This window comes from Bufo gargarizans, chromosome 8 (assembly GCF_014858855.1).
Source record: "Bufo gargarizans isolate SCDJY-AF-19 chromosome 8, ASM1485885v1, whole genome shotgun sequence".
Classification (NCBI taxonomy): Eukaryota; Metazoa; Chordata; class Amphibia; order Anura; family Bufonidae; genus Bufo; species Bufo gargarizans.
The window spans coordinates 176494257-176508836 of NC_058087.1; the positions used below are offsets into that span (position 1 = coordinate 176494257).

Consider the following 14580-nt stretch of genomic DNA (forward strand, 5'->3'; position numbering starts at 1 on the left):
GAACCTGAGCTTTCCAGGACCGCCCTAAGCTGCTCCGATCATATGGAGCTTTAAATAGAAGCAGGCGGGTGAGCCAGTGCGGATCATTCAATGCCCAGAATGGGGCTCACTATAGGAAGTGTGCTGGTATTCTATCCCTCGGTGGATTTAGCAGTCATGTTGTTTATAAAGGACTAAGAATAGTTGAACTATCTTCAGATATCAGGGCCGACTCCGGAGCACACATCAGTCCGTGATCGTCTGGTATAGGAGCCGCCAGGATCCAGACCCAGCGCAGCGCTAAAGTAAATATTGATAGACAGCAATGCGCGGCTTTCATAACTCCCTGTAACTGAGAGCTCTCATTACATTGCTGTCGGATCTAAATAGGGGCACATCGGAACGTGGACGGATTTAGACACCATTAGTATCAGCAAAAAATAAACGCGAGCCCCAAATTTCTACATGCCAATGTAAATACCCACACGGGACGGATACGCTGTGTATTACAGGACCAGCAAAGTGGATACAATTTTATCAAATCTCATCCACGTCCTGCTGAAATATGCACACCATTAAGACTCATGCCCACGAACGTATGTATTTTGGGGTCCGCAAAAAATGGATGAGATCTGTGTGGCGTCCGTGTTACATCTGTTTTTTGTGCGGATCCATTGTAACAATGCCTGTCCTTGTCCGCAAAACGGACAAGCATAGGACATGTTCTACTTTTGTGCGGAACGGACTTGCGGACATACGGTTACAGAATGCAATGAATGGCTCCGCATACGGACCGCAAAAAGAAACGGACAAAAAATATGTTGTTGTGCATGAGCCCTAAAAGCAGAATTTATGGGTTTGTCCATATGGGACTAAAAAGCTGCTTCATGTCGATTGGTCACATGATGCAAAGGGGCCAAGTCACTACTGCAGCCAGTCTTTGGCAGCAGCGGTGTCAAAGCAGATGTTGACAGAGGGGGACCTGAGCAAGGCAGAGGGAGCTGGGACCCAGCGAGAGGGAGCAGGTAAGTAGGTTTCCCTTTGCAGGTCTGGCCAGGAGGGTGGTCTGCCCAAAATCCCTCCCCCCCCCCCCCCCCAAAGGTGAACAACCTCTTTAATTTAGCTGGAAAACCAAAATGAATGTACAGAATAGCTGATGACCACTTTGTCTGTTTACATGACCAAAAATAAGAAGTGTCTCTGGTTACATTAACAAGGCTCCAGTGTATCAGCGGGAAGAGCTAAAGTATTTTATCTATTTTGGAGAAGATACCACCTTCCGCTAAGTGACCAGAATGTTCTGTGGACCATCATTTTCACCAGAGGCGTTTACAATGACTCCTCCAATAAATGTTTACATATGTGCACCGCATGCAGGAAGCAGGACGAGAACTCCAATAATATAAAGCTAAATATTTGGAAATGTATTGAAATGTTAGGACACATCTCTTATTGTTGGCACTGCAGCATGGGCTCTGTGTAAATGCCGCAAAACTGGAACCACAAATATTTCTAAGATTCACTTCTAAGAAACACAAACTCCAAGGTTCCCGTCAAAGTTCATGGAGCTAAAAAAGGGCAGATACTCGTGGCAAGTGAGCAGCGTATGCAACTGAGAAGATGATGGCATCCAATGAATCGTGAGAGTTAGGTTGGCCATACACGATATAGCCGGCAGCTATTTCTTCCGAGCTCGGGTCGACACCAGGAAAACCTGGGCATAATCGGGGTCTCTTCAGATATTGGGGGGCAGCCATGGCAATCTGAGTAATCATGCTCTAGGCTTCTCAAGTTTTGTGGGTTAGACAAGGGGCATACTGTTACCCAAGGGCCCACCCAGTGGCTGCTGGGAATGAAGTAGTCCTTAATATCTAGCCTAGATTGCCGGAATCGGCTGGATCTCATAGATCCCAATAATATCATAGATATAAGAACCATCAACCAGAGCAAGCACTGCCGCCACACACAATTATATTTCCGCTCTACGCACCTGGACACGTTTGCATTGGCTCTGATTTTCGCATGGCATAGGATATTTGGTAATCTTTCGGGCACCAGCACTCGGATCTGGTCCACCGCACTGCACAGCTTCAGGTAGCCCAAATACAGGCCAGGAGGCAGGGCCTGGCTACTTCTTCTGTGATAAGCCAGTTTGTCCTGGAAGTTACAAAGAAGTTAGTGAATATGCCAAAACTTTAACGAAACAGAGGAAGCTCAGTGTTTGGTGTCTATATGTGAACATGGCTGCTTTACAGTATGTTCTTATTTTTGAAGACCATTTAGACTTTGTAAAATCTGCTTATGTCTCAAATATGACTTGTTGGCAAGTGATGCATCCAGTTTGGATAATTCTGTTTTGTTAGATGGATTTCCTGACTGTAGATAGCAAGGTGCCCTACTGCAGAGACACCCAGAGATTACAGGGGCTTGTGCAACTTTAAAGGGGAGCAGGTCATTGCTGTGACCAGTGATTGGCTGCAGCCGCGTCAAACAGGCCCAGAGGAGCGGCCGAGACTGGGGAGTGAAAGGAGCCTGGAGCCAGCTCTGGGAATCAGGCAAGTACAGTTGCAAGAGAAAGTATGTGAACCCTTTGGAATGATATGGATTTCTGCATAAAATGTGATCTGATCTTCATCTAAGTCACAACAATAGACAATCACAGTCTGCTTAAACTAATAACACATAAAGAATTAAATGTTACCATGTTTTTATTGAACACACCATGTAAACATTCACAGTGCAGGTGGAAAAAGTATGTGAACCCTTGGATTTAATAACTGGTTGAGCCTCCTTTGGCAGCAATAACTTCAACCAAACGTTTCCTGTAGTTGCAGATCAGACGTGCACAACGGTCAGGAGTGATTCTTGACCATTCCTCTTTACAGAACTGTTTCAGTTCAGCCATATTCTTGGGATGTCTGGTGTGAATCGCTTTCTTGAGGTCATGCCACAGCATCTCAATCGGGTTGAGGTCAGGACTCTGACTGGGCCACTCCAGAAGGTGTATTTTCTTCTGTTTAAGCCATTCTGTTGTTGATTTACTTTTATGCTTTGGGTCGTTGTCCTGTTGCAACACCCATCTTCTGTTGAGCTTCAGCTGGTGGACAGATGGCCTTAAGTTCTTCTGCAAAATGTCTTGATAAACTTGGGAATTCATTTTTCCTTCCATGATAGCAATCTGTCCAGGCCCTGACGCAGCAAAGCAGCCCCAATCCATGATGCCCCCACCACCATACTTCACAGCTGGGATGAGGTTTTGATGTTGGTGTGCTGTGCCTCTTTTTCTCCACACATAGTGTTGTGTGTTTCTTCCAAAAAACTCAACTTTGGTTTCTTCTGTTCACAGACTATTTTGCCATTACTGCTGTGGAACATGCAGGTGCTCTTGTGCAAACTGTAAACGTGCAGCAATGTTTTTTTTTTGGACAGCAGTGTCTTCCTCTGTGGTATCCTCCCATGAAATCCATTCTTGTTTAGTGTTTTACGTATCGTAGATTCGCTAACAGGGATGTTAGCATATGTCAGAGACTTTTGTAAGTCTTTAGCTAACACTCTAGGATTCTTCTTCACCTCATTGAGCAGTCTGCGCTGTGCTCTTGCAGTCATCTTTACAGGACGGCCACTCCTAGGGAGAGTAGCAGCAGTGCTGAACTTTCTCCATTTATAGACAATTTGTCTTACTGTGGACTGATGAACAGCAAGGCTTTTGGAGATACTTTTATAACCCTTTCCAGCTTTATGCAAGTCAACAATTCTTAATCGTAGGTCTTCTGAGAGCTCTTTTGTGCGAGGCATCATTTACATCCGGCAATGCTTGTTGTGAAAAGCAAACCCAGAACTGGTGTGTTTTTTATAGGGCAGGGCAGCTGTAACCAACACCTCCAATCTCATCTCATTGATTGGACTCCAGTTGGCTGACACCTCACTCCAATTAGCTCTTGGAGATGTCATTAGTCTAGGGGTTCACATACTTTTTCCACCTGCACTGTGAATGTTTACATGGTGTGTTCAATAAAAACATGGTAACATTTAATTATTTGTGTGTTTTAGTTTAAAGGGGTTCTGCACTTTGTTTAAACTGATGATCTATCCTCTGGATAGATCATCAGCTTCTGATCGGTGGCGCTCCGACACCCGGGACCCCCGCTGATCAGCTGTTTAAGAAGGCTGCGGCGCTCCAGCAGCGCCGCGGCCTTCTCACTAGTATCACTGGCCTGGGTGCAGCTAAGCTCCGTTCACTTGAATGGAGCTTAGCCCCGCCCAGGCCAGTTGATACTAGTCATGACGTCACTCGGCAAGTGGTAAACAGTGAGAAGGCCGTTGCGCTGCTGGAGCGCCGCTGCCTTCTTAAACAGCTGATCGGCGGGGGTCCCGGGTGTCGGACCCCCGCCGATCAGAAGCTGATGATCTATCCAGAGGATAGATCATCAGTTTAAACAAAGTGCAGAACCCCTTTAAGCAGACTGTGATTGTCTATTGTTGTGACTTAGATGAAGATCAGATCACATTTTATGACCAATTTGTGCAGAAATCCATATCATTCCAAAGGGTTCACATACTTTTTCTTGCAACTGTATGTGTTCCTTCACAGGTCTGCCCAGGAAGGGGTATACGCCAACCCCTCATCCCCCAAAGGTGCACAATACAATCCCATTTGAATAGGCTGTTCATGAAATGTGCCTGGTCCTCCACAGTGAGACGCTCTTTGCAGCTGCACTCTACCCTGGTTAACAGGGCCGTCTTTACCAAGGGGCAAAAGGGGCAGCTGCTCCGGGCCCAGTTGCTCCTGGGGGGCCCAAGGCAGCTGCCTCTTGAGCCCTGCTAGCTACTGCCCCGGGTGTCAAGCTGTCAGCTACACAGGCATCGTACTGTGTTAAAGTTGTGATCTAGGACCTTAATGACATCATCACCATGTGACCAGTAACCTAGCAATTACTGGTCACATGGCTATGAGGTCATCACAGGTCCTAGCAGGAGTGTTGCAGAAGTTAACTGTGGAGCTTTTTTGTGTGAAGATTACATCAGAAAAAGGTGACAGGGGCTGTTATGTTAATATACTGTAAACTACTGTATAGTGGGGTGCTGTATACTGTGTGGGGGCCTGTATACTGTGGGGGGCTGTATACTATGTGGGCTGTATACTGTGGGGGCTGTATACTGTGTGGTGGGCTGTATACTGTGTGGGGGCCTGTATACTGTGGGGGCTGTATACTGTGTGGTGGCCTGTATACTGTGTGGGGGCCTGTATACTGTGTGGTGGACTGTATACTGTGTGGGGGGCTGTATACTGTGTGGGGGCCTGTATAGTGTGGGGGGGGGCTGTATAGTGTGGGGGGGCTGTATAGTGTGGGGGGGGGGCTGTATAGTGGGGGGGGGGCCTGTATAGTGTGGGGGGCCTGTATATTGTGGAGTGCTATACTGCTGTACTGTATACTGTGGGGGTCTGTATACTGTGGGTGCGGTATAGTGTGGAGTGCTATACTGCTGTACTGTATAGTGTGGGGGGCTGTATCGTGCATAGTTTGGGGTGCTGTATACAGTGAGGTGTTGTATACTGTAAGGTGTATACTGTGGGGTGCTGTATATACTGTGGGCTGCTATACTGCTCTACTATATACTGTGGGGTACTGTATAGTGTGGGGTGCTATACTGCATACTGTTTGGTGCTGTATACTATAGGGTGCTATACTGCATACTGTGGGGGGCTAGGGTGCACTGTAACACTAGGGTGAGCCGAGCCCTGGTCTCCTTCCTGCAGAGCGGTGCCCACTTCCAGCCTGAGCCCAGCTGCCCAGAGCACTGATCTTGAGCCGCTGGAGTCTTCAGAACTGGAAGTATTTACAGTCATTCACTGGACTCTACCAGATGTGTGGATTTTTTGTGTGTGTGTTGTGGTAGAGGGCGTGATTGCCTGCTAAGGTGTGGGAAGGCGGGATCCAGGGGGCCCAAGTAAATTTTTGCCCAGGGTCCAATCAATATTAAAGACGGCCCTGCTGGTTAATAGATGAATCATAGATCTGTTAAGCACTACATCCTAGTGACCTCCATACATGCAAAAGATGGCCTCAAACCCATGTAACATCAGCCTGATCTATTTCTTTTTCAATGAAAAAAGGATACTGGTCATTGCAACAACATTTTTGCTGACATTTCCCCCTATGTAGACATATTTTTTATTTCTACAGTGCATTTCAAATAAAAACTAAATTGCAAAGTTTTGATGAAAGAATGTGTTTGCGGTATGCAGCTCTTATGTAAACCTATGTGTCTCCGCAGGCCTGCATAGGAGCTGTATACACAAGACAGTAGGAGATTTTTTTTAATTAAAGGAGTTGTCTCATCTGAGACACTGACGGCATATTGCAAGGATATGCCGCCAATGTCAGTTAGGTGCAAGTCCCATCTATCTCCAGAACGGGAACCCCAAAGTGAGAGCAGCCACCCATGCGGGGCATTCCTCCATTCATTTCTATAACACTGCCAAACTATCCCACATCAGTGAATGAATCTGTGGCCGCGCTTTCGTGGTGTGCCCTCCAATAATTTTTATGGCCATTCCGAAAACAGCAGAGTGCGCTCGCTCAGCTATTTTCATAACTCCAATAAAAATGAATTGAAAGCAAGCTGAGCGGGGGCCTGATCTGGAGAAAGGTGCAGGTTCCAGAGGTGGGATCTGCTCCTGTATGACATTGGTGGCATATCCTAGCCATATGCCACCAATGTCTCAGATGAGACAACTCCTTTAAACTGTTTGCAGAGTTGCTTCATTAATTAGCTGCATTGAAGCAATAACCAGGAGTAAAGGAGGAGAATATGTAAATGTTCTTATTGCACAGCACTGTTCACATCCTAATCTATTGTACAAAATCGATTTTTGCCCCCAATTAAGCCAGAGCTGAACTCATCTCTTGGACAGATACACTTCTGCATTTGGAGTGACAGGTCAGATCAGAACACAAGAGCTGATCACACATTCCTGGAGATAACATGCACCTCGATCACTTCCTTCCTCCAACTACTGTAAGCCGAGAAGGTCAACTCACATGCAGTGTCATCAGCAGGGCATCCAGGGCGCTGGGCTCGTCCGGTGAGGAGACAGACTTCCTGTGAGTCTGCAGTTTGAAGACGGGCATCCAGCGTACGTTCTCCAACGGCTGGCTCAGCTTCACCTCCTTCAGAGTCACAATCAGAATGTTCCCCTGCTTATCCTTAATGGGCTCGAAGAAAACTTGTCCCAAGTCCTGGAATCCTAATAGGCCCTGGCAATGGAGAAGAACATTGAGCGAAGCAGAGGTTCACGATGGCACATTGTAACGCCAGCACTTGATCTTTTAGAAATGCAGCAGGACATGGAGAAAGAAGCCCAGCTTGTGACTGAGCTGATGCATTGCCATCATGTTAGTTCGGCACATGGAAATGACATTTTTCTCATCGCAACTGAATTTAAAGGGATTGTCAAAATTAAAATGGAAGATTTAAAATAATAAAACAAATTATACGTAGTAGTTCAAACCCTCTTCGTTCCAGCGCTGCTGCTCCCGCCCCCCCCAGTCTAGTTTATTTACATGGTTGCAGCTGCCTGTATACAGTACGTGACCACTGCAGCCAATCACTGGTCTCAGCAGTCCCATGCCGTACACCGCTGAGGCCATTCATTGGATGCAGTGGTCATGTGCAGTATACAGGCATGTCATTGCTGCAGCCATTGGGGTGAACTGGAGCTGTGGGGGTTAGATCCGGTAAGTATCACTTGTTTTATTATTTTAACCCATTCTCTGACGTTTATTCTAGCAATGATGTATAATAGAAAGTTATTTCTAATATGCTTTATTTTTTTGCAATTTTCAAAATCCCCGCTTGCTCTAAATGAATGAATGCAATGTTACTTAAAATCATACAGAGCTTATGCTATTTATACTATCCAGTGTAAGCAATGCTCTGTGTCAAGATATACCTAGCAGTAACACAAATTTCTCCAGGCTGTGTCTAGGTGTGTATTTCATTGCTACCCTATGGGAAAAACCCTGTAAGAAACCTTGCAGCCATGTCAGCTTTTTAGAGATTTACAGCTTTCAGCCTAATAGGGAAACACTGGATTTGTCTGCAATCACAAGTGACTCCATGCGATCGTGAAGCTCACCGTCTAAATGGAAATTAGGCTCCTGTACATGAATATAACCATGGAGGGTGAGGGGCCGTCATTAGTGTTCGTACCTGCATCTGTGATGCAGCTAGCAGCATTTTAAAGCGAGTCTGCAGAATGCAAGAGCAGGAGGATTGTGACACGGTGACACATTGCCGGAGCCACAAGATGTCGTCCCACATGCAGGATACCTAAAGAAGAAAGATGCAGTGCCTTTAGTTGAAATTACATGTTCAAAAAAATTGTATTCTGTTGTCTATTATAGAAGCCATGGTTGTCTTCTGGTGCAACTCCACACTACAATAGACTTCTGATGCACACTTTCTGAACATGCAAATTAATGTCAGCCCCACTGACCTCACCATTATATTACCCCGGTAGACCAAGGATCTCACCTTAGTAAACCACAAGAAGTCCTGCATGAGGAGACATGAGTAGGAGTCATCGATCTCCACCACTGGTATCTGGTCTTCATTGGTCACCAGAACATTGTCATCCTTATAAAATATGGACGCCAGATAAAGACCCCTGGAGATAAATTAAAGGATATCTGAAATAAATCTACCCTTTAAGTATTGCGTGTCCATTCAGCTTGTTAGAGAAGCACTGCCTAAGAGCCACAGCCTTTTCATACTGTCAGGCACCACCTCCATAGAAACCATCTCTTGCTTTACTGTCACACTTTGCGAGACAATCATCTGGGCCTAGTGGTCATTTTAAAGGGGTTGTCCAAGTGTTTAGTACTGATGGCCTAGCCTCAGGATAGGTCATCAGTATGTGATCAGTGGGGGTCCAGCAGCCAGTGCCCACGACCTCTCAGCAATTGAAGGATGTTGTGGCGCTTAAGTGAGCACTGTGGCCTCCTCACAGCTTGCCAGACACAGCGCCGTACAATGTATAGTGGCTGTGCTTGGTATTGCAGCTCAGTTCCACTCACTTTAATGAGACTGAGCTGTGCCTAGGCCACGTGACCAATGGACTAGACCCCACATGGCCTAGGAAGAGGCCATGGCACCCACAGAGCTCTGCTGCCTCTTCATACTGTTGATCAGCGTAGGAACCAGGATCATATACTGATGACTTATCCTGATGATAGGTCATCCAGTATTAAACGCTCTGACAACCGCTTTAAAAGGATTCTCTTGGAACAAGGACATTTTATTTAATGCCCGCAGCCTGCCTCCTGAAACAGAAGATTCATACTTACCTGCAGCACACTGATCCAGTTTTCTGCACGGTTTCAATCTTCACACTGTTTACATCCGGCAGTGCATGGTCATGGTCATATGCTTCGCTGCAGCCAATAACTGGCTTCAACAGTGACGTGCTGTTTGTGGCCACACCACTGAAGCCAGGTTTTATGTGGCCATGTCCATGCACCACCGGATGCGGGCACCAGAAGATGGAGACAACAGAGGCAGCATGGAGGACTGGAGTGTCAGGGATCAGGTAAGTCTAAATCTTCTGTTTCCGGAGGCAGGCTGCGGTCACTTCCTTAAAAATCATTATAACTGGAATGCCCCTTTAAGGCTTCTCAAACAAACATCGAATAGCTATGTGTAACTTTTGGAAAGTAATGGGTTATTAGTTATTTCTGTTCTGTGATGGATATACTGCAAGTTTTAAAGAGAGGTGGACTTTATTGCAAAATGTTGGCAATTCATTCATACATTTTTACTAAAAATAACAGAGGAATGGCACAACATACAGTTATATGAAAATATGCTTCATAACTATTACACGGGGAATGCAAATAATTATAAAAACAGACATGGCAGGAGAGGTGACTGGTCCTCTTTGAGCCGGCCTTACACATAGCAGCTAGCTCTCCCAGTCCACCCATACACATGCATGTATGCGTCGGTTGAGCATGCATCTGTTGAGAATGGGGAGAGAGAAATAAAGCACTGACGGTCTCGTTTGGCAGCGGCTTATCTGCCTGAGAACAAAGGGATCAGGCATGCTGAAATCAATATGCCCAACTCTTCTCTTTACCAACATGTGCGGCTTTTAGGCTGACATATGAACCTAGCTGGGCCCATTTTCTTGTACATTACCTCTTGAGGCCTTTTAGAAACTTGCTACTTGGGTGAAACAGATGCTTCAAGCTCTTAGAAACTGAATGCTTCCTGCTCTGCGGCTGGTTCTTGAACGGCTCTGGAACAGAAATGACATGACAATGACATATACAAGGTTAGCTTTCTAATTCTACTATGGTAAAATGCATAGAAGACTGTGTTATAGACAGCGTCGTAATATATAGGCTCCCAAGAAGTCAGGCACTGGTCAGTATCCTATAGAGCAGTACAGAGAGATCTCTCACACACAGCCATGGGGAGACCTGCATGGTACTGATCTGTCTATACCGTTTCAGTTGGCACTGACATCTTACCATGGCATACACAGTGCTGGTGACCTGTCTTCACCTGGCTGAGCAGAAGATCTAGGGCTTCTGCCTGGCCTCTTCTTCTTGGCGGTCGACTATCAAACTCGTGCCAGTCTAGGGGACAGTGATGAGAAAATAATTATGCATTCATAGGCAGAGTCATCTTCCCCAGTTGTCATGCCAGGCAGTCAAGTATATGTATGTTCTCTTGAACAAAGCGCATGTCCCCTTTGCAACCACTTTTTTTTTACCTTTGCTTCAATAGAAGTGAAATAAAAAATGAAATAATTTTGCAGCTGATCTTTATTAAGTTAAACCATTTTGTGTATACAGCTCCTTTGCCATGCTCTGTCTCTCCATGGTTACAGACTACAAAATCTTATGTGTAGTCTGATCCTGCAGTAAGGTAGAAGTCCATGCTTCTAACCTACAGAGGCATCTTTGGTCAGTTTATATCACTATTATTCACATACAGGCGACATCTGAGCTGTGAGAGAGGGAGGACAGAGGAGACACATACTCAAAGGCTACACCATTGAGGCAAGGAAGGGGGAGAGAGCATGCTACATAGGGAACATTAACTGAGCTCTGAACCTGCAGCTTCACAAGCAGGCTTGTCAGAGAAAGCCAGGCTTTCGAATAAAAGAAAGGCGGCCAAAATCAGCCAAAAACACAAAGCAACTTGTCCGTCCTCCGGGACATAGATACATATATTAATCTACTTTGTTCCATGACGAAAGTACAAATATAGAGATATTACTGTATATACAGTGGGATGCGAAAGTTTGGGCAACCTTGTTAATCGTCATGATTTTCTATATAAATCGTTGGTTGTTATGATAAAAAATGTCAGTTAAATCTATCATATAGGAGACACACACAGTGATATTTGAGAAGTGAAATGAAGCTTATTGGATTTACAGAAAGTGTGCTATAATTGTTTAAACAAAATTAGGCAGGTGCATAAATTTGGGCACCACAAAAAAGTAATGAAATCAATATCCTCCTTTTGCAGAAATTACAGCCTCTAAACGCTTGCTGTAGGTTCCAATGAGAGTCTGGATTCTGGTTGAAGGTATTTTGGACCATTCCTCTTTACAGAACATCTTTAGGTCATTCAGGTTTGATGGCTTCCGAGCATGGACAGCTCTCTTTAGGTCACACCACAGATTTTCCATTATATTCAGGTCTGGGGACTGAGGTGGCCATTCCAGAACGTTGTACTTGTTCCTCTGCATAAATGCCTTAGTGGATTTTGAGCAGTGTTTAGGGTCGTTCTCTTGTTGAAAGATCCAGCCCCGGCGCAGCTTCAGCTTTGTCACTGATTCCTGGACATTGGTCTCCAGAATCTGCTGATACTGAGTGGAATCCATGCGTCCCTCAACTTTGACAAGATTCCCAGTCCCTGCACTGGCCACACAGCCCCACAGCATGATGGAACCACCACCATATTTTGCTGTAGGTAGCAGGTGTTTTTCTTGGAATGCTGTGTTCTTTTTCCTCCATGCATAACGCCCCTTATTATGGCCAAATAACTCAATTTTAGTTTCATCAGTCCACAGCACCTTATTCCGAAATGAAGCTGGCTTGTCCAAATGTGCTTTAGCCCACCTCAAGCGGCACTTTCTGTGCTGTGGGCGGAGAAAAGGCTTCCTCTGCATCACTCTCCATACAGCATCTCCTTGTGTAAAGTGCGCCGAATGGTTGAACGATGCACAGTGACTCCATCTGCAGCAAGATGATGATGTAGGTCTTGACTCTTTGGTGCTGGTCTGCGGGTTGACTCTGACTGTTCTCACCATTCGTCGCCTCTGTCTATCCGAGATTTTTCTTGGTCTGCCACTTCGAGCCTTAACTTGAACTGAGCCTGTGGTCTTCCATTTCCTCAATATGTTCCTAACTGTGGAAACAGACGGCGGAAATCTCTGAGACAGCTTTCTGTATCCTTCCCCTAAACCATGATGGTGAACAATCTTTGTCTTCAGGTCATTTGAGAGTTGTTTTGAGACCCCCATGTTGCTACTTTTCAGAGAAAATTAAAAGAGGAGGGAAACTTACAATTGACCCCCTTAAATGCTCTTTCTCATAATTGGATTCACCTGTGTATGTAGGTCAGGGGTCACTGAGCTTACCAAGCCAATTTGAGTTCCAATAATTAGTTCTAAAGGTTTTGGAATCAATAAAATGACAACACAGTGTCCAAATGTATGCACCTGCCTATTTTGTTTAAACAATTATAGCACCTTCTGTAAATCCAATAAACTTCATTTTACTCCTCAAATATCACTGTGTGTGTCTCCTATATGATAGATTTAACTGACATTTTTTATCATAACAACCAGCGATTTATACAGGAAAATCATGACGATTAACAAGGTTGCCCAAACTTTTGCATCCCACTGTATCTGCTTGCAGTCTATCTGTATAATTTATGCCCTAAAATAATATAAAGGTACAGTGTTCTGTCATGATTTTTTTTTTACATGTGACAGATTCACTTTTGAAAATATTGCATTTTGGCTCAAAAAAACTGATGTAAATGCTTTGCACCACATTTATCAACTATTTTACACAATTTTCTCACCTTTCTACGTCTGACTAGGAGGCATAGCTTTACAGGAAGAGGCATAGCTTAAGGCTACTTTCACACTTGCGTTCGGAGCGGATCCGTCTGGTATCTGCACAGACGGATCCGCACCTATAATGCAAACGCTTAGATCCGTTCAGAACGGATCCATTTGCATTACCATGAACAAAAAAAAAAAAAATTTTTTTTTTCTTTTTTCTTCTTCATGGTAATGCAAACGGATCCGTTTTGACTTTACATTGAAAGTCAATGGGGGACGGATCCGTTTGAAAATTGAGCCATATAGTGTCAAATTCAAACGGATCCGTCCCCATTGACTTCCATTGTAAGTCTGGACGGATCCGTTTGCCTCCGCGCGGCCAGGCGGACACCCGAACGCTGCAAGCAGCGTTCAGGTGTCCGCCTGCTGAGCGGAGCGGAGGACAGACGGAGCCATACTGATGCATTCTGAGCGGATCCGCATCCACTCAGAATGCATTAGGGCCGCTTGTGAGAGCCTTTAAACGGAACTCACAAGCGGAGCCCCGAACGCTAGTGTGAAAGTAGCCTAAATCTGCCCCCGTGCTCCAAAATTTGGGGCGCAATTTTGGAGTAAAAGTTACACCAAATAATAGGTGGTGTACAATTAGACTTGACAGTCTAAAGATGCACCAGGTTTGTCAGCCCTGTCATAAATCTGGTGCTGCCTGTCTACGTTTACACTGTTTTACTGTTGGACCGTATTAGTAATCTGTTTCCCTATGTTACCTCAGTGTGGCAAAAATATCACAGTTCAGAAATGATGGCCTATCCTCATCCATATGAAATCGGCAGGGATCCAACTCCTGGCACCCCCAGTCAGCTGTATAAAGAGTCTTCCTAGACCAGTGACATCATGTCCATCGGCCACATGGCCTAGGAGCAGCTCGGCCCCATTCAAAGCGCCACTTTCAAATGAACGTCGCTGTGCTTGGTAAACTGCGAGGAGGCCACAGCTTTCTCAAAACAGCTGATCTGCGGGGGTGTTGGGAGTCAGGCCTATCAGTAGGAAAATCCCAGAAAACCCCTTTAAGACTGTGATTAGTTCTTACACAGTGCAAAGTGCGACGCTATTCGTAAATCTGCCCCATTGTGTCTGAAGAGATGTGGGTATACATTACACTTACTAGATGGGATGGCAAAAGCTGGAAGAGATGTCTGCGGAGGTCCCCAGCCTTTCATATTATATGCAGACACTTGAACATAATATCTTGTGCCCTGCAAAAGACCATATACAGTTGAAAGGCACCTGTGTAGTTAAAACATATATCGTGCACAATTACACATATACTGTCATATTTGCTTTGTATGGTGCATGCCCAACACCATATTGCTCAGCCCAGCCAAGCTCATCTACCCTATTATTTTACCTTGTGACCGACCTTTCCACTGTTACCGGCTCGGCAAGCTCTACTGATACCTCTCGACAGACCTCAGTCGGATTGTCTCTAATTCCAAACTACTATC

At 45.2% G+C, this 14580-nt stretch overlaps 1 protein-coding gene across 2 annotated transcripts in view; it reads right to left on the reverse strand.

Annotated features, from left to right (window-relative positions):
- The window catches only part of LOC122945160 (ankyrin repeat and fibronectin type-III domain-containing protein 1-like), a 140536-nt gene that overhangs the window by 25844 nt on the left and 100112 nt on the right, over positions 1-14580 (reverse strand). For both annotated transcript variants that reach the window (XM_044304075.1, XM_044304076.1), the window contains exons 9-15: positions 14241-14331; positions 10515-10622; positions 10180-10279; positions 8518-8650; positions 8194-8313; positions 7023-7238; positions 1970-2136 (exon numbers count right to left, since the gene is read on the reverse strand). In XM_044304075.1, coding sequence (XP_044160010.1) covers positions 1970-2136; positions 7023-7238; positions 8194-8313; positions 8518-8650; positions 10180-10279; positions 10515-10622; positions 14241-14331 — 935 coding nt within the window. The remainder of the gene's footprint in view (positions 1-1969; positions 2137-7022; positions 7239-8193; positions 8314-8517; positions 8651-10179; positions 10280-10514; positions 10623-14240; positions 14332-14580) is intronic.